Below are 20,154 nucleotides of genomic sequence, written 5' to 3' on the forward strand. Positions count from 1 at the left end.
GCATTTGAGAGGTACTTCCTGTTTAAATGTTCTGGGTTTCTGCCTCAAACTCAATTCCAGTGACATACACGAAGACTACAGCAGTATTCCCTCCCTTCTTCCCCATTTTAAGTCCCTTGAACTTATTAATAAGATAATGCCAATAGCACAGATACAGCTGGGAGGTGACAATAAGTACAAATACCATCCACTTCCAGGGTCTGTATGAGCTCAAAGCACAACAGCACCTGGGTTTTCAACAGTGAATAACAACAGTGATATTCACTCTCACATGAGAACAGGCTCTGACTGACAATTGCACAGTGAAGGAAGGGGTTGGAATTTTCTCTTGAGCAGGATGGCAATAGTTAGGTTCTTAACAAAAAACAGGGTACCAGACGTTTTCCTTTTTTCAATGCAGTTCCTTCAATTCAGTGCCCCTACTTTTGCTTGTAAATAGAGATAAATGAAGCAATTATGTTAATCTAGAACTCATTTTTACATTTACAGGAAGATGTGCAAATCTGTTTCAAAACAAGAATCTGCTTCATAAGTTTGCTTTGCTTTACATGCTGGAAACAAGAACTTAAGAACCAGGTTTTTCTGTGTTTCCTTTTTCTTTTTTTCCAACTTCCAGCCTCAGAATGAGTGTCTCAAAGGAGAAATCTTTAGAAACTTAGCAACGATTGCTGATCTCCTTTGCACCTAGCTTACTCTGAAAAATAACTAAAAGAAGTTTGCAGGTGAATGAAGCAGCACAATTCCAGCCTTAGGTTTGTCACTGAATTCTTTTGAAGCAAATACAACTTCTGATGCTTTAGCTAATTCTGACACCAAAGGAAAACATCTCATCTACAGTTCAAAGACTGATGTGCAAGCTTGCTTAATATAGCAACTAACTAGAGGACAAAATATACCCCATCTCAAAAATACTATTTTGATATTCCTTTTCCTTGTCAAGGGCCCTACTTTGAACATGGGCTCATTAAACTGAAAAAATAATTCATTCTGCCACATTCATTCTGTCTTTGGAATGAATGCAAAGAGAAGTATACATTCAAATCTTTAACAGGATAAGGATTTCTTGCCTGATCCATCTTTCACTATTTCAAAGGAAAAATTAACTGTTGGCTATTTGTATTTACTTTATTTTGATTGAAAAAAAAGATAAGTGCAAACCATAATGAGAAGATTATTTATGTACTACCTATACTCCCCGTGTAGGTACCTGGGAACTGAAGGCTGATTGCCTGGCAAAGATAACATTTGAGAGCATGTCTGACTAAAAGCTACTGAAAATATGTGGTACATGGAACATAAAGAATGAAATGGAACAAGTCAGAGAAAACTGGGGCTGAATGACCAGATTTAATAGAAATATGAACTGAACTGCCTTAGAAAACTGAAATGTATTAACAGGAAAATATCTACAAACATAAGAAACAAACTAGAGATTAAATTAAAAATCTTTTTTTTTCACTACAGAATAGAAGAAAAGGAGACACACTGTGGCTGACAATTTTCTAAGCAAAGTCCTCCTGAATTCCTAGAATTACCTATCCTTAATATCACAAGGTTAAAGGGAAAACAAAATATTCTTTCAAAGTCCAAAGAATATTTTCTACAAACTTTGTTACTCTCATTGTGCTGTATCCCTTATTTTGTCAATTTATTTATCACCACGCATTATTTTCTCCAGGGGCAACAGTAGGTAGAGAAAATTATGCACTGAGCAAACACTAAATATTTTTAGTGATGAACACTCGACACAAAAACTAAAGCTTCTGCATTCTGAAGGCTGGTAAATAATCCTGTCCTTTGGGGATAACTGCACTGAAAGCAAGGGATGGTTTATAACAGCGGCTATTTAAAGCAGATATTCTGTGTGGGTCAGGGGTATTTAAATGTTGTAAATACTGTTTCATCCCAAATCTTTTCACAAATATATTCCTGAAAAAAACTAAATGATACTGCCAACATGCTTGTTCCATGTCATTGTAGGACATGAAACAACACAAGCGCACACACTGCTGCTTTCAAGGTGAAGAAAAGGGAAGTTTATTTTCTGACTTTAATATTTATAGTTTTTTAAAAGTGACAGTGGATTGGAGGGCGAAAGTGCCACCTTTCCAATGACATTGGACAAACTAACAGTCTATCAAATTTCTCTTCTTCTATAAAAGAATACAAAACAATAAGTTATTTACAGAAAGCGTGTGAGAAAGTTCGTTACAAAAATGTAAACATCAGAAGGTTTAAAAAAAATCTTAAAACATCAAAACAACAGTTCCACAAGAAAAACAATTAGGATTTATTACATGCAGACTCTTTTGGATACAATATAACCTCAAGTTAGTGTGGTAACTGTACAAGAAAGCATGACCAAAATGCTAAATACTATAATGGGATATTTAGATAATTCTGCCATGCCAAACGAGTACAACAGCTGCAAAGGCAGTTGGGTGGTGCTATGAACACCTTCCCTCAGTTGTGACGTGCTGTTTTCCTACCGAGAGCCAGCCTGGGGCTGTGTCAGTGTGAACTTACCCCCCACCAGTGCCCCCATTCTTGCTGAAGTGCGTGCGTGGCTCGCTCGACGCCAGCTTGAGCAGCTCGTTCCACTCACGCTCCCACTCCTCCTCCGTGTATACCAAACCTGACTATGGGGCACAAGGAAACGCTGTCACCACTCTGCTGACACACAGTGCAAGCTGAGCTCTGTACCAGTGTTTACAACTCACCTGAGTTTCACACATGACTCAGTTCAGTATCTTGGGCCATTAACAGTTCAACATTTCTACTCAGGTGAAAGAACATTAACTTATTAAAAAGATCTAAAATACCAACTGTAGAGTTAGCACATTCACTTGTTTGCCCTCAGGATTACTCCTGAAACTGGCTTTTCTAGACACTGCCAGACATCTTCAGGAAATAGTAACATGCTGAAGGTACAGCTTTTAATCTAAAATAAAATCAGATTTAAAGACTATTTTAGTTAGAACACTTCCACTCAATATTTGGCCACAGCTCTAAAAATCCTAATTCAAGAATCTGGGAAATCTTTCCTAAATGGGGTTCACTCTGTTTTGTGGATTTCATCCACTCATTTTTAAATGCTTTTGATAGCTAAATAACACATTTCTTTTTCTACATATTCCAAATGCACCTTAGACCTTTTAGGCACAAAACTCTGCATACTTATACCCATAAAGCTACAAACACATTTGTATTCTGGTATGAAAATTTCAAATAAAGGTATCTTTTTCCCCAAACAAAATGGCAGCACAAGGAATTTAATAGCAATTAAAACTTTCACAGCAAACTTCAGAAGAATGCTTGTAACCCTAAATAATATTAACAAGGCTGTCTTTGGGCCATACAGACCTCCTTATTCTGCTGAGTCTGTTGCCATCTCCATCTTCTTTTCAGTGCTTCCCTTTCAGCTCCACTCCTCATCATAGTATAGAGAGCTTTCCGTAACACAAGGTCCCGGTCATGAAACCCCCACATCCCTAAGGCAGCACAAGATGAAATCCAGTTTTAAAGAAGCTACAGTGAAATAGAAATAGCTAATAGATAATTGAAGATTCTCTCTAGCAAATAATTCACTCACTATTTTTAAGATTTCTGAAAGAAAGAGTTATCGCAAATAAGCTAATGAGCAACAAGAGTTCTAACACATTTTAAACTTTGATTAGGAACAGCCAAGGATATGAGCTGGTTCAGTTGCTTGCAGGCAACTCCAGCTTTGCTGCAAGCCATGGTATTCCCTGCAATAGTCAGTGCTCAGGTTGGTTTTAGCTGCAGTTGCCAGCAGGCACAAGGGTGTTAATGAGCACTGCAGGCACCCCTTGGAATCACAGACAGTGCTGGCTCCCAAAGGCTCCGGCTCTTACACAGCAGGAAATTTCCTCTGGCTTCAAAATGAAGAGAAAAGCATTCAAGATGATAGAAAGTCTAAAACTATCACCAGTCACAGGCTTTCAAGTTCATTTTAAGATAATGAAACATCTTTATATGGTTGGGAATAGTAACCTACACCAAAAGAAAGCAGAGCTGTCCCCAGTCCCGTGCCTACAGACAGCCATGTTTCAGTCACTACATTGTCAGCTACTGGGTTCGGGTCAAAATACTCCAAACATTTACAGTAATTAACATATAAAATTAAGTAGATAAAGATAAAAGGATACTTGGACACACCAAAAACTCTTTTCTTACTGCATCTTTCAACAAGAGGAGTCGCTTCAAAATATTAAAAACCCCAGTGTTTTTAAACTGTCACTCTTTGGAGTACTTTTGGTGGAAGATTTTAGCAGGCTAGGATGTAGAAAGTCCATCAAAGAACTTCAGCTCCACAGCTTTCTACTGATTTGCAGAAAGGCTTAAAAAATCTTGCAGAAACAATTAATTTATCAATTGGAGATTATTTTAATTCACCCCAAATGCTGTTTCACATATGCTTAAACACTACAAGGAACTAACGGAGATTGACACTGCATTCTTGAAACAGCAGAGAACTGCTTGAAGAATATCAAGAGAATGAATGAATTTCTTTGCACATAAAGTGGACAACCCTGCAGAAGCTCCTGGAATTTGCCTGTTGACCTGTTAGAGCACAAAAAATATAAGGAAAATACAGATCACTGGAGTTTGTGATACATGGGTCTGAACACCGTTCCAGTTATACTTTTATATCCTGAGAAATCTTTTCCTTTCCTGCTTTAGGTATGCTTGAGGTAAACAACACTACAGTGAAATGTGAAGGACATATTGCTCCAGAATCAGACTTTTAATGCAAATCTTTGCATCTCATGTGTTTCTGAGCTTTGCTGGGGCTAGAGGAGAGCAGTGAATATTTCTGGCAGAAGGTTTCCTGCCCAGACTGCCCCTTACCTAGAGAGGCAGCATGCAGGAGGCAGTTTCCATCACCCGTGGTGGCCAAGGGCAGCAGGCGCTTGCAGCTGGTGCACACCGTGGACCACCAGTTGAGGCGTCCTGGAAGGGAAACAGCAGTTACAGGGGGAGAGGAACCTGGAACAGGAGCAGTGCTCTGTGCAGGTAAACACAGAGCAGGAGAGGTAACCATCAACACCCTCCTTGCCAAATAACCTTAAATGTAATGTTAGAAGTCAAAACTGAGAAGATCAGAAATGAGGCAGATAAACTATTCTCTACATGGATCTAGAAAAGAAAAGAGCACCTTTAATTCCAGTCTCATATGCTGCATCCAGTGATGGATTTCCAAGGAGTTTATTGCCTTAATACCATTATGAGCCTTGCTGTCAGTTCCCAAACATAATCGACATTGGCCTCCCACACGCACATGACAGATTACATTAAGGTAATAAAGGAATTTTTGTCTACAGACAAAAGCAATATGGATGTGGTAATCAAGATAGGTTACTGTAAAGGTAAGTTTATTACGTAAATTATTTCAATCAGATGGATTGTTTCAACAGCTGATTCTCCTCTCATTTCCCATAGTGTAAATCATTATTAGATCTACTAAAACCAACAGCTACACTACCAGAGAATTAAAATGACACCAAAGCATAGCCCGAGGTGTAGTATAGAATGTGGCCTTTCTCTTTAGGGAATACTTACAGTACCACTTATCCATCATTGCTATGTGAAGCATGTTTTACAGATTATAAACCAGAGACAGGCTCTGAAAAAGCCTGGCAAAAGGACATCTATTCAGTGAAGAAATAAGTCATGAAGACTATCACTGCCCAAGCCCACACTAAAAGTGGGTAATTCCTGGCACACAGGCTGCCATGTGCTGGCAAACTGGAGTGTTAAGTCTTGGTTAAAAGATCATGGGAGCCCTCCTAATAGAAAGAAAGCAAATGGGGGTAATTGTGTAGCATCTCTGGGGATGAGGAAGAGCAGATGATTAACAGGGATGAGTAGAGCTGGTACATTTCCCAAGACTTGGCAGGTCTGTGGATAATGCACAAGTGAATAATTGAATGAATAATGCAATAGTCAGACTTTTTCTCCCCCAGCTTCTTGACTGGGAAGAAATAGCATCTATGTATTTGTACAGGCAGTCTTGTGCTTAAGGTTAAACCCCAAATCAGAAGGAAGTCCAAACAAAAATAAATGCCTCTCCATTGATAAGTTCTCATTACAAAATTATAGTGAAGCTTATTTGTAACTACAGGTAATATACATTAGGGGGAAAATAGTGTAGCAATATTTATTATATATCTCAGTTATTTGATCTGGGTACTAAGAACAATGAAATTAAATTGCAATTAGTCCAAATGTGTTAAGAGTACCAGACTGTAAAGATGCATAGTAGATCAATAAGCACATCTGGTAATCCTCAAATGATTTTAGCAGCTGGTTTGTAAATGCACTACACCTCAGACTAGGCTTGAGTTCTAAATTAAATATGCAATAAAGAAGCTTAATTTAAAGCACTATTAAACAGCCTTTGGAAAGAACAAGATCATTTTTAGCAACTCCTGCATCTGTGAAATAAAAATTTGCCACCTGTTTTTAGCAGAATGTTTTGGTGGGATCATATTCAGCAATAAGCTATACCAAGGTGCTGTGTAAAGCCTAGTTAGAATACCTAAAAACAGACAGACCTTAGGTAGGACTTAAGGAAGTAATGAGTGGCATTGCTTTGCAGATTAACTAACATCTATTGGTAAGAAATGCCAAAGTCTGGTGTTTGTGAATCTTTTGAGTAACAGGAGGTTTCTATAAAAGTAATCTTCTGTCAAGTGCATCCTGCAAAAAGCGTTTGGGGCTTGGTTAACACCACAAAGCTTATGGCTGACTGAAAAAAATAGCAGGTATGGGTTTATAATTGGATTATAATAAAAAAGTGGTGCATTTTCATTTTTCAAATGTAGTGGTTATAGTGGGCCCCTTTAGGGAAAAACCAGGAAAATTAAGCTTAGATGAAAACTGAGATCAAACATTTCCACAGTTTTGGTGGATTGATTTGGGGGACACAAAGCCCAGGCTTAACAGCATATTACTGTTTACTTTGGTGGTAGCTTTCTAGAAAACACAAGCAGGAGCACAGAAAGAAAAGTGTAGGGAAACAGCTCTTGGACTGTCATACATTTGTATGTACCATTTGTATTGAATTATACTTCAGCACTGCAATAGAATTGGTTTTTCTTTCAGTTAAAAACACTGTGTTGGTCCAGCCATTCCTCTGCCTGTACTGTTTTTTAAAACACACTACTTCACTACAGCAGAAGTTTTCATAACATCTCTTTGTGTCAACCCACACATTAACAACACACAGGGGAGCACGTGTCTATAATGAAAATCAACCTGCTGCAGCAAAATATTACGAATTATAAAATTGCTTCCACCCGGACTTCATTTAATATTATCAGTACCTCGAGTCATCCTCTGTTGAAGAACCACTGCAATTCCTGCCAGAGCTCACAGAGATCAGCCTGTTACTCAGGAGCTGACCTCATTCCAATTCTGGCAATAATCAACAGCTGAGTTTACAAGATGGACAAAACCTCAAAAAGTTTTTATGAATGTGATGCATTCTATCCTTTCAGAGGAATATTTGGAAAGCAATCATATTAAGGAGTAAACAATACACTGCAGCAGTGGGGAGTAAGTAAATCACACTTTGTCTAGGCCTTTGTCTAGGCCTTTCCTTTATCATCTCACACAGCACTTTGCAGTAAATTGGGAATTTTCTTCTGAGTTTCCATACAGATAGGATGTAACCAGGACATGCTGTCACATATAGATGTCAAGCTAGCAAGAGTTTAAGCATAAAAAAAAATAACATAAAACCTTAGAGGCTTTTACAGACACCCAGCTCATATGGCCACTTCAGAACCCACGTGTGACACTGTTAGTGACACTTCTGCTCTCCCACTCCAGGTTTTGGGAGTAGTAAGCTGTTAGTTCCTAGCAAATGCCCTCTTCCTTTGCCTAATCAGCTTCTTTTTTATTTCTTTTCTCTTGAAATTCATGGTATTATACCCAAGCACACGCCCCTCTTCCTTTAACAACATCCCCAACCTCACCTACAAAAATTACTGTCCTTCATGGGTTGGTTTGAAATATATTTTAAGCTCTTTGCAGGGAATACACCTCATCTTTTAGAGGTTTTTTTTATGTCATTGACCAAACCATAGTCAAACTGTTGGTAGGAGACAATAAAATGTCTAATACTATGTGGCTTTCCTATTAATTCATTATCTTCATTTTGTACAACAAATAAAATAAAATAGGCAGGAAACTGTATATCTTTACATCTAAAACAAAGACAAAAGGTTCATCTCTATGAAGTCTTACATGATTTTCTTAAGCAAACTATTCGCTCTGTTTAACTTACATGAAATACAGAAGTGTTTCTCAGAAAGTTCCAGGTTATCTGAATGAAATGCTCACAAAGTAAACTAAGTCTATGCAGGCTACAAGGACACCAGTGATCAAAACCCTGAGGACTTCAAATGGTCAAACCCTCTCCTTTCCAGGTGCAAGAGGCTCTGGGGATGAAGGCACTTTTCCAGTGTGTGTCAAGTTACTGCCCTAGTTAATGTGAAGAATAAATTATTTGTTCTAATTTTCAGAGAGGTTTGAGAGAGGAATGCTAGCAGCAAATTCAGTAGTTTCTGCAGCCATTTCCAGTTCAAAGCCAGCCAGCTCTGCATGGATTAGAGGATGTCAGCTCTAAATTCACATATTCTCTAATTTTAAGGTCAGAAAGCCTCTGTGATCTTCTAGTTCATACTAGACTCTAAAGGCTGTAATTGCACTGAAGCAGGTAGGTCAACAATGGTGCTGTACCAAGGTATCTTCTGTTATCCCTATGGAATTTGGAGGGTTTGGCAGAACTGCCAGAGGAAGACTCATTCCATTTTGCCCTGTCCTCCTTGAGTTAGTTGGTTCTTAGAGAAACTGGATATATTTTCTTTGTAGGTGACTTGCAGTTTTCATGCTTCATAGTTGCCTGGTAGCATTCCTACCTTATTTTACACTGCTATTTCTCCCAGAAAAAGGCCTAAAGGCCTTCTGAACACTGCTTGGGGTTCTTTTGGTTGTTCATAGGTTTTGTTTCTATTTCCTTAAGTATGTACTGTTTGGGGCTATTATCTAAGTATGTCTGGCTTTTCAATTACCAAAGCCAAAAAAGAACACATGACAATATCTCCCAAGTACTCAGTGGGACACCAGATTAGCAGAGCTCCTGCCTCAAACGGGAGCTGCACTTCATCAGTTTGGGCTCACACAGGGCACCAGGCTTGGAGAATGAACCTCAGATCAATCCAGTGTTACACAAGTCAGTAGAACAATCCACACACAAAAAAGGTAACTGTCTGTTCCATATCCCACAAGCAACCATGAAATCTGATTTTACAACTCACTATACAGATGTGTTCATTTCATGGTTCATTAGCACTCCTGCTGTTTCATAAAGCACCAATACTAATTTTAAATAGATTTCTGCATATCCTTCAAAATTGGCTTAAAACTTAAAACTACTAATAGATGTGAATTAACATTAATTTTAAATATCTATACTTTTTTTCCCCATGGCAATACTGAACTATTGCTTCAAAGTTATGTAGTTTCTCATTATAAAAAATAAGAAATACATAAAATACATATCTATTTTCTCAAGCTGCAACAGAACTTGAAGATGTTTCCTTTCACAGTCACTGCAATGTAATTTCCTCATGAGAACTGGAAGTACCAACTCCCTCTGACCATCCAGACTCATGTCCTTGTCTATTGCATGACTTCCCCACCAGTCCCTTCCTTCCTCTCTCAATTTCTTTCTTTTATTAACGAAATTTGACCTTTTTTTCTATAATGTTTTAAAAGAAACAGAGGATTGGGATATGAGTCATTTGGCAAAGAACACAGAAACTCTCTGGCTTTTATTTCCCAGGCAGGATGTGCAAGCTCTGGACACGAAGCAGGATTAGAAATGCCAACCCAAAATGCTGGATTGGCCACCTACTGACACCCACGGTGTCACCCAGCTGCTGACAGACACCTGAGGTGTCACCCACCTGCTTGCTCCAATGCCACCATGGTGGCCTGCTCAATTAGGTCCCTCTCAATGAAGCTCCTGAAGTCCTCGCTGTACACGCTCAGGTCTGGCAGCTGGAATGTGTAGATGGGCATCTCCAAAGGGAACTGCTCATTGCTGCAGTCATTGGCTACATGGGAGCGAGCAAGGGACACTATGGCTGAGCTGGCATGGGAAATCCCTCTGGAGAGACGCTTTTCTGTGGAGAAACCAAAGAGCAGTTACAGCCTGTACCACTGCCTAAAAGGCCAGCACTGCCAAGGCTGGTGGATGCACTTTCATTTCACTAGGAATTTATTCCATGTCTTGTTTGCTACCTTTTTCAGGTTATTTTCCTACTGTAAAAGATTGCTTGTTCCTATTACAGGTCCCTTTGGCAAGCCAGAGGAACTTGACTCTCCTTCTAGCAAAAAAGACCAGTAGTAAAAGTAACAAAATATGAAAGTTAAATATTCCTATAAAATTCTTCCTTGATCTATCTTAAGTTTTCAAAGATTCATTGGAAGAAATATTTATTGACAGACAGATGATAATTAGTTAATGTTTTGAACTCCTAATTAAAGCTTACTTTAACATAACTTATCACTAATAGTGTTTTTAAGACATCACAAACTGACTAATGGTCATTTAAAATTAACTTTCTTGCAGTAGTGGATCAAATGGAGAGTTAAATTGCACTCCCTAAATTATCCTAAATGGATGGTGAGGGCAGAAGGTTTGATTTTGCATTGGTTTCTTCTCCCTCTACATCTCAGCTAAAACCCCTGAGAAGGGGCACTGAAGTGCAGGGCAGCACCTCCATGTGACATCCCATCTCTGCCACTCCATCACCCCTCCCAGCACAGCCCAGCCCTCCCCTGCTGGCTGCATTCTCCACTCCTTGCTGCAAACCAAGGTGCTCCTTTCCCTTCTCTGCTCCTCCCTGAACACCCCTAGGTCCACCTGTCAGTCAGAGGTGGCTCTCTGGTCAGGAGATCCTCAGCTACACACTGAGTTGGCAGGCAAATTCCTGTCAGTCCAGGCTGTCAAAGCCAGATGTACCTCACACTACCTACTGCACCCACTAAACATCAGATGGACATTTCAGTGCAAACTGTATCCCAAAGAGGCTGAAGGGACATGGTTTTATCAACTGTGCTGCTCTCGCTCCCTTTATTTGTATTCAGTGCTTTAAGGAGACTTAAGAAGCACCACAGTTCCTTTTCTTCTGATGGAAGTCAGCAATTTTTAAAAAACTTTACTGAAACTCCTAAGAACTGATGCTATTTCCTGTTTAATAGGAGGGAAGAGCCAGCAGGAGAAGGGAAGCCCTTCTGTTCCTTTTAATGGCTGCACAGAAAGCCATCACCAGGCTACTGCTATTACCTGCCTACATGACAAGCTGCCAGACCTGCAGATTTATTTTGGTGCAAACTACAGCTTCTTGAGAAATTCATGGAAAAAAATTGCAACCCAACTGTCAGAGAGAGGGAGAGATCTGAAATAAAATCCCTAAGAGCTCTGAAAACAAAAAAGCAAATTCTAATGCTTATCATCTTGTACTGGAAATTAACTGTTAGAGATAGCTGATTAATTTTACTTAAGGTTTCATTTTCTATTCAGCAGGGGATAGGAGGCAGTTTCTGTGGAACCATAAAAGAATGACATTTTAAAGCTGAAAGTTATTCATAGTCTGCATACACCCTTTTCACACACTGTGAGTAAGAATGCAAAGAGTGAAATACGATTTTTAAACCTTTTGGTTTGTTTGTTTCAATAAGCATAGAAAACTATATACAACAGTGGTCTGTGACACCCTCTAATTAAGTCCTTTCATGAGTACCACAGGTCTGCTTGGAGACAACATATTTTACTTTAATCACTCATTAAAAAAATAACTTGCAGAACTGATGCAGAGCTCACAACCACCAAAACATGAAAAATAGGGTCTAGCAGCAGCTCTGAGCCCCGTGACAGTGACACAGCTCACACGCTGCTGGCACATGGCCTCCCACTCTCTGCAGCCAAGCACAGCTCCCAGGCAGACAGGCTGGAGACCCTCCTGTCCCCTGAAACCCCACAGAGGAGCTCTTACCTTGGGCAATGTCATCCTGCCTTTGCAGGCAGGGCCTCTCAGCCTTGGTCACCTGGGGAGGCTGCTCTGGCTCCTGCTGCTTGTAGAACCTGCCCTCGTTGAACACCTGAGGCAGGTTGGCCGTGTGCACCTGCCGCAGCTGCTCATAGTCGTTCAAAGCTGCTGTCAGGTCCCAGTTCTTGCCTGCAAAACAGCAAAGGAACCCTCAGCTCAGCTCTGTCTGGGGAGCAGCTATCCCCACCACCCACCCTCCTGGGACCCCCCCCAGCCTGTGGCATCCCAACACAGCAGCACTGTCAGAAGAAGTGTCAAAGCCAGCTAATATTGACTAAAAGGCACCATCCACTGCTCTCCTCTCATCCATAAACCCAAAATCTATGACATTTATCACAGGAGGTGATCAAGGCCAGGACCTCCCTTGCTCAGATTTCAATCAAATGGCTCCAGAAATTAGCAATTTAGGATGAACTCTAAATCCCACTGAGAGGGAGCAATAATTTGTAATTGTGTGGTCGTATTAATAATAAATAATAATTAGGAGCAATGATGGAAAGACAAGAGTGATAGTGTCATAGCCCAAAAGAGTGAGAAACTTTCTTATCTTTCATTTGCAGAACAGCTAAAATGCACACACAAACCCTTTATCTCATACATGAGAGAGAAGTCGCTCTCTTGGAGATTTTAAAAGCCTTTTAGAAAGCAGGTAATAAAGGACAGAGTTCTGTAACAAAACCTGCAGTTTTTGAGAGACTCAGACAGCGTGGCTCCATGTCTGTGGGAGCTGCTCGTGGAACCTGTCAGCACAGAATCCTCTAAAGGATTTGCTTCCACCTTCCACTTCAGTATATTGCTCTGACCAGTAACCACAGAATGCAGCCAACATCCAGAGATGCACAAATCTGTTTAGCACAGGTAGTGAAACAGGACTTTGCATTCTCAAAAAAAACCATGAAAAACACGTTGAGGTGTCTTCCTGCTATTTTCAAAATAATCCTGCTCAATTAAGATACAGAGATGTCTACCATTCTCCAAGTACGTGTTTCTAATTGGAAAATCAAAAATATTAAATAACAAGAAAGAGAGACCCTACAAGTTACATGAGACTTTCAGAGCATTCCACAAGCACTTTTCCTGGCAATTCAAAAGTAACCTGATTCTGACTAATACATGATTTATTACACCATAGAAGGTTGTCATTTTATGTACTTTGAGAAGCTACATTACCTGGGTAGCAGTTAAAGATAACTTACTTGCTTACACCAAGGAGATAAGCTAAATATAGTACAAAGCAGTTTTAAACAGATAGAAGAAAGTCTTTTACTGTTACAGTCATATCTGTGAAGAACAAAATCCTAACCAAAGAAGGAAAAAACCAGCACAAACAGCTGGTACCTACAGGATTGGGCTAAACTACCTCAGGTTTTGAAGTACTTAAAAAGCTCTGAAAGGGGAATTGGTATGAGCAAGAACGTTATCTAGCTCCTGAGCAGACTGTAATATAAACCACCATGTGAGCCACACAGAATTGTTCTGTAATGCTGTAATTGCCTATTAGAAAGTCTGTAGGAAAATATGTAAATTCAGTGAAAATTGTCAGAGATACTGGAACAAGAACTTCAGCTATTGCCAGCATTTGTTCCCTAAAAAGCCCACGTAGAGTGAATGGCTGTAATCCAGTCAGGGCTCTGCTCTAACTTTACACACATCCCAACCAAGTTACACAACCCAAAAAGAGCTAGGAGTGCATTCCCAAAACCAATCAGTGTTTGGAGTAAGAACTGCTTTTCTTTGGTTCTGGTTTTAAGAGGCACTTTACACACATTTTAAAATTATTCTTCTCAACCACAAAAACAATAAAGTAAATTTTAAAAAAAAGTAAGTATAATTCTAGGAAATGTAGCTTTAAACACAACATTATTATTCTAGTATTGGCAATGCTACAAACCAAGGGTTATGTGACCCCCAGGAACATCCTGGATTCATTGAGTACAGATCCCTGAGCACCAGACCTGCAGCAGTGGAACTCAAACAGCATTTCTCAGGGCATTCCCTGCAGTTCCCCTGTTCAAGATTTTTTCATGTTTAAATTCTGAAGCTAACAAAAATCCCAGTGCACGTGCTGTAAGTGGCTGCAGTGTGACAGGGCTTTGATGTATGTAAGAGGAAAGCAGAAAATCAGCAGACTCACAGAAATCCCACTGGCCTCAGTTTTAAACCAAATGCAATCATCTTATATAAAAGCTCTGTCATAAAAATTACACTGAGCCTTCAGAAAGCAGGCTTGCAGTGTGTTGCATTTAAAACTGGATTTGCACAGTGGCTCTTGAGTTACGTTCCATGGTACATTGTAGCAACTCAACTTCTAATATAGACTTGAAACCTTACAAAAATTAAAATTTCTATACCTAACACAGAAATATTTGATTTTCAAATCTCTTCATATCCCTGGAGTTCTCCCCATCTCCTGAACAGAAGCACCAATTCAGCACCAAAGCCCTAAACTTCAGAAAACCAACACAGGAAATTATTATTGGACTCACTCTCCCTAAATTTGCTGGAGCCTCCAAGCATTGAAATGCAAGAAAAACATTCAACCAAATTAAAGAATATTCAACACCTTTCCCTCTCCATGAAATAGTGGTTTTGAAAATTAGCCACCCTCACTGACCAGCATAAGTGTTCCCAGCTACCTCTCCACTGGAAAGATGGAAGGTTTTCCCCCTTTGCCCCTCTCCATTTGGTTTACACTTTCACAAATAAATACAAATGACAAATCTCTTGTTTTTCCCACCACCCATAAAAAAAGGTGAGAATTCATCAGTTTGGGAGAATTAGCAAAGAAAAATCCTAAGCAAAAATAAAGAAAACTGAAGGCAGCAAAGACAAATAGAGAAAAGAAAGAGAGAAAAAAAGTAAGGGGTTTATGAAAGACTCTGAGAGAAGAAATACAAATAGGTACAAAAATTTAATGCAGTGCAAAAAAATTTTAAAAATTTAACAAATCTAATAAAAAATATGATGTAATTTGTACCACAGGAATAGACTGCAGAAACAAGAGGCAAGCTGGGAACCAATCAAGAAAATTATTAAATTCAGAAATGTCCAGAGTAGATGATCTGAACAAGGATTTCTATCAGTGTGACAAGTAGGTGAGAAAGTTTCAGCTGCAAGGTACTGAGGAAATTAGTGGGGCTTGTGGTTGTGGAGCCTATCTTTCCTCCTTTAAACATTGCATACTAAAAGCTTTTGAATTTCTAAAACTGTATCTTATTACATCATAAACCAAGTTTTGAGAGACAAAAGCTCCCTGAGTTATGCTAGGTTGGGAATGACAAAAATAAATTCACATAATATGGCAAACAAACACATCCTGCCCCCCAAAGCCTACAGGGCAGGTCCCTCCTTCCAGTCTTGCCCCTTATCCAACAAGTGGCATTGGCCCCCTGGTTTGGGGCAGACTGTACAGAGTTCCTCTGTCCCTAGAGAAGGGAAAGAGGAAGTCTTCTCCTAAGTTTGTTTGTGTGTGTCTCCCACGCTCTTCTCTGACATCTCCCAGACCCACACAACCCTCTCTTCTCTGTTACATCTCTCACTTTCTTTGCCATCTCCTGCACAGGCAACCAAGAGAAAGGGCCAGTCTTTCCTACCCCCACAGAGGTTATGCCTGAAGGACAAGTAACAGGCAATTAATTTATTTTTCATAATTTCATCAATTAATTTAAGTCAAGTAAAAGCTTTTGTTGCAATTTGACAGACAAAACCAACACAAGACTATTTTTTAGATTGTCTGCTATGTTTGTTTCACTGTTACTTATCTGATGCATGCTGTTCACTGACTGCTTCTTTATTTATATGACACATTATTCTATTTTAAAAGGCATTTCAGAGGCATAACAACGTTATTTCAGTGCACACAATCACATCAGATAAGCCACTAGCAGCTCTGGATCAGTAACAATTTGATTGCTCCAAACCAGCACCAACACAGTAGGTTTGCAGGAAAGGCTTCCAGTTTCAAATGGCCAGAGAACATCAGTCAGCAAAAAAGCTGGAGGAGCACAAAGTTGGTTGGAAAACACAGGTAGTGAAATCATTATCAGGGTGCTGGAACCAATTCAACTCACTGACTGAATAGAAAGAACACACTTACTGAGCAATTGCTTCCTGAACAACTATATGTGCTATGGGAGTCAGCAGGTGTGCAATTTAACAACGCTCAAAGGTCTCTGCTTTGAAACAAAGTCTTTCTTGTTCGGAGGAAAAACAACAAAACACACACACACACAAAAAAAATCCCAAAAACCAACCAAACAAAAAACCAAAAGAGCAAAAAAACAAAAACAAAAAACCAAAAAACCCAAACTAACAAACAAACAAAACAAAAAACCCAAACCAAACCAAAAAAAAAAAAAAACCACAAAAACCCCAAACCAAACAAAAAAAAACCACCAAAAACCAAAACCCCCCAAAAAACAAACAAAAAACCCAAAACAAAACCAAAACAAACAAACAAAAAAGTGCAACTGAGTAGGGAATAGAAGATACACTGTGGCTGATGGCTGGTACTGATGTGTTAGTGTCAGAGATAGCAGACACCTACATAAAAGGGAAATTCAAAAATAAACACAGCTGCACTGTGAAATTTCTGCCCTAAATAATGGTTCCTTGAATAACAACAGGAGGTATTATAAGCCTGAAGAAAAAAAACAAAGATTTAGATAAAACAATATATGGTCTAAGTAGCCACTTCCCTTCAAACTAGATTAGCAGAGGGTTAATAAACAAGGTACTAAAGGACAGCACAACTAGGATTCACCTTAGAAGCATTGATAAAACATAGACTCCAAGAATGGTTTAGGTTGGAAGGGACCCCAGACATCATTTCATTCAGAGCCTCTGCCACAGGCAGGGACACCTTCCACTGTCCCAGGGTGCTCCAAGCCTTGTCCAACCTTGCCTTGGACACTTCCAGGGATGTGGGCAGCCACAGCTAGTCTGAACAACCTGTGCCAGGGCCTCACCGCCCTCCCAGGGAAGAGTTTCTTCCCCATATCTAATTAAACCCTGTCCTCTTTAGTTTGAAGCCATTCCCTTGTGTTATCACTCAGGCTCCTGTCAAAAGCTCCTCTCCAGCTCTCTTGGAGCCCTTTTAGGTATTGGAAGGTGCTCCAAGGTCCTCCCAGAGACTTCTCATCCCCAACAGCCCAAGGGTGTCACAGCAAAGGTGCTCCAGTCCTTTGAGCATCTTCATGGCCTCCTCTGGACATGTCCTGAGAGGTCCATTGGGAGAGCACAGCTGGATGCAGCACTCCAGGTGGAGTGTCACAAGGGCATTCTCCAGTGCTGTAACCCCAGAGCAACATGGTATTATTTAGTCTTTTGGGTTTTTTGCTTTGTACTGTTTTGGCTAAAACATTATAGCTTAGTGGGGTTGTAATAGTTAATAAATCTGTTGTCTTTCACTTCTTAAATCAGGTATAATGAAAACCAAGAGGATTTTATCATTAATTAGTAGGAAAAGCAAACATGCAACTATTACATAGTTCCCTCCCCCTCTAAACTTTCAAATATCCACCTACTCCAATATGTTAAAAGAATATTTGAAAGATCACCGAAATTCCTGATTTAATGATAAATAAAATACTGGAAAAGATGCAATTTGAGATGTGGAACTAGGAAAGATCTGAATAGTGGGAACCACAAAGAAAGGCAACTTGCAGCAACAACATGTATAGACAGGACTTCAGCAGAGGAAATGTTCAAAGGGACATGAAACACTGCCTGGAGTGAAACAGGACCAATACAGGGACACAGCCACTATGGGACAGCATCAACTGAGAGGGCAACAAATTAACTGTCAGTTAGAGAAGAATCATCTGAGGAAGGCACTGAGCATCAAGAAAGTATCTATAAGATGCACTGTAAGTGCAACTTGAAGGCAACACAGAAACACCCCAGGCTAATGCAAAGAAGTCTGTTCTTACAAACCAACTCTTAATAAAGCAATCCTCAAGTTCAGTTTAAATGCAGGCACTGCTTCCTGTCTGGCATGAAGTAGATTAACAAATATTTAGAGGCAAAAGGTAAGAAGAACTTCAGATCAGCGTTTTTTTCCTTCTGAAAAACTAATACACAAAATTAGGATAAAATTAGACCATATGCTTTAAAACAAGATTTTATTTTGGTCCATGTTCTCAAAGGCCATTCAAAGCAAGGCCATTTTGTTAACACATGCCTCATTTTCTGCTAGAATGCAAAGTCAGTCCAAACTGAACAGGCAGCTGGAAATGACAGTTTTGCTCCCTGTTTAATGAGACATTGGTAGCAGCTCAGCTTCCTCTTCCCATTTCCAAGCCTTCCACAAGAGAACTAAAAAAGGAACCATCTGAGGGAGAAGAGAATAAGAGACTATTTTTGGAGAGTTAGTTTTGTAAACTCAGTCACATGACAGCACTGTAAATGTCTCTCTCCCTCTCTATAAATTACATGCTTTTCTTTGAATTCTGCTTGTATACATTGTTCTTTTGAGGAGATGTCTCTGTACTGCAGTTCTGTCTTATTCCATGGGGTCAGTCACCTTTCCTGCTCACATTTCATGACTGGAAAGCCAATGCCCCAGTTCCTGAGTTCATGTTCAGCTATATATCCCTCAATTAAGTGCTGTTTGAAGCTGGAAATAGACAGCAGTTATTTTTATATAATGATGAAATGCCACATCATTTATATAAATAAATGAAACCATTTATACAAGGGCAAGTTTTCAGTTAAATACATTATTTCACAAATCCTCCAGTACCTGATGATTGCCCTACACTGTTGGCATTTTAAAGTATTTCATCCTATGCCTTCCCCCTCTGTTCCAGGGGGCGCTGCCTGCACACCTGCTGCTCCCTGAAAACTGAGCTGCTTTCTCCTGATTTATCAGTGATCTCTGAGTTCATCCACACCTACAGCCCTGACACGGTGAGCCACATACAGTACAACTTGTTTTAAAGATTAAACTATTTTCTTTAATGGTTTTCTTTCTGTCTTAGGCTGCATTTTAAGTAGATTATACATAAACACACCAGCATTACTGTTACTCTATGTGTGAGAGAATCGAGGTGCCAGACCAGACTATCCAGGAGGGAAAGGGATGTGCCCTCCTTATTCCTTATTATTGGGGAAGCTGTTGCTCACACAGCTGAAGAGAAATTAATTCTCCACCATGCAGAGTTCTCAGTTTATGCTTGAGAACATTCCCAAAGCTGAGTGAGCCAAAGGAGTTTTCCCAGTGACTAGAAGGTGCCTTGCACCCAGAGAGGTGACATCTGGAGAGTCCTGCAGCTGATTTCCTGTTTCCCTGTGACATGAGGCTGATCCACTTCTGAATTCACTCCTGCCCAAAGCAGGGATAGACATGGCTGCCAGCACAGGCTTTTTTCAAACTGTTTCGCTGAGATTGTTGTTTCTGTCACTTGGGTCACATTTATTGTCAAATTGCTCTGTCAATATTAATAACTCAGTTGAGGGGTTTTTTTAGGCTGTTTTTATAGAAATCAGCAAAGGCTGAGAATGAAAGGCTGAAAAGGCAGACCCAGTGAAGGTTCAAAAGACGTAATTTCTACTCTTCATCACCTTACATACAGAAGAATGCCTTCAGTTCTTGAGAGCACATAAACAAGGCAAAAACCTCTGGAAGTGGCAAACAACATCTCAGAGACAGGAAATGAAACATGAAAGACTCAGTAAGTAATCATCCAAAAATGAAAGCAAAGCTAGAAAATAACATTTCTAAGTAACAAATGGTTTAGAGCATGTGTGTATAATCCAGTAATACAGAATTGGTAGAGCTAATGATACATAATTGAAATTTAGGAATATTAATTTATAATTAATTTGAAATAGCTGTAAGCAGCTTAATAAATATGGAAGTCCAATACTAGACTTTGATACCAGATACTAGCCATGAAAATGTTACATAACTATTATTTTTTAAATCTTTTTGCCTCTTCATTTCAAAAGTAGAATGGACACTTTCTGAAAGATTCATGTCAAGCACAACCAGCAGAATGTTTTCTGA

The 20,154-nt window shown here is 39.6% G+C and overlaps 1 protein-coding gene across 4 annotated transcripts in view; it reads right to left on the reverse strand.

Annotated features, from left to right (window-relative positions):
* Positions 1 to 20,154, reverse strand: part of OTUD7A (OTU deubiquitinase 7A) — a 104,467-nt gene that overhangs the window by 15,478 nt on the left and 68,835 nt on the right. For all 4 annotated transcript variants that reach the window (XM_066558678.1, XM_066558680.1, XM_066558676.1 and 1 more), the window contains exons 8-12: positions 12,093 to 12,275; positions 9,999 to 10,217; positions 4,873 to 4,974; positions 3,364 to 3,491; positions 2,527 to 2,639 (exon numbers count right to left, since the gene is read on the reverse strand). In XM_066558678.1, coding sequence (XP_066414775.1) covers positions 2,527 to 2,639; positions 3,364 to 3,491; positions 4,873 to 4,974; positions 9,999 to 10,217; positions 12,093 to 12,275 — 745 coding nt within the window. The remainder of the gene's footprint in view (positions 1 to 2,526; positions 2,640 to 3,363; positions 3,492 to 4,872; positions 4,975 to 9,998; positions 10,218 to 12,092; positions 12,276 to 20,154) is intronic.

Source organism: Molothrus aeneus, chromosome 13 (assembly GCF_037042795.1).
Source record: "Molothrus aeneus isolate 106 chromosome 13, BPBGC_Maene_1.0, whole genome shotgun sequence".
In the NCBI taxonomy this organism is placed as follows: Eukaryota; Metazoa; Chordata; class Aves; order Passeriformes; family Icteridae; genus Molothrus; species Molothrus aeneus.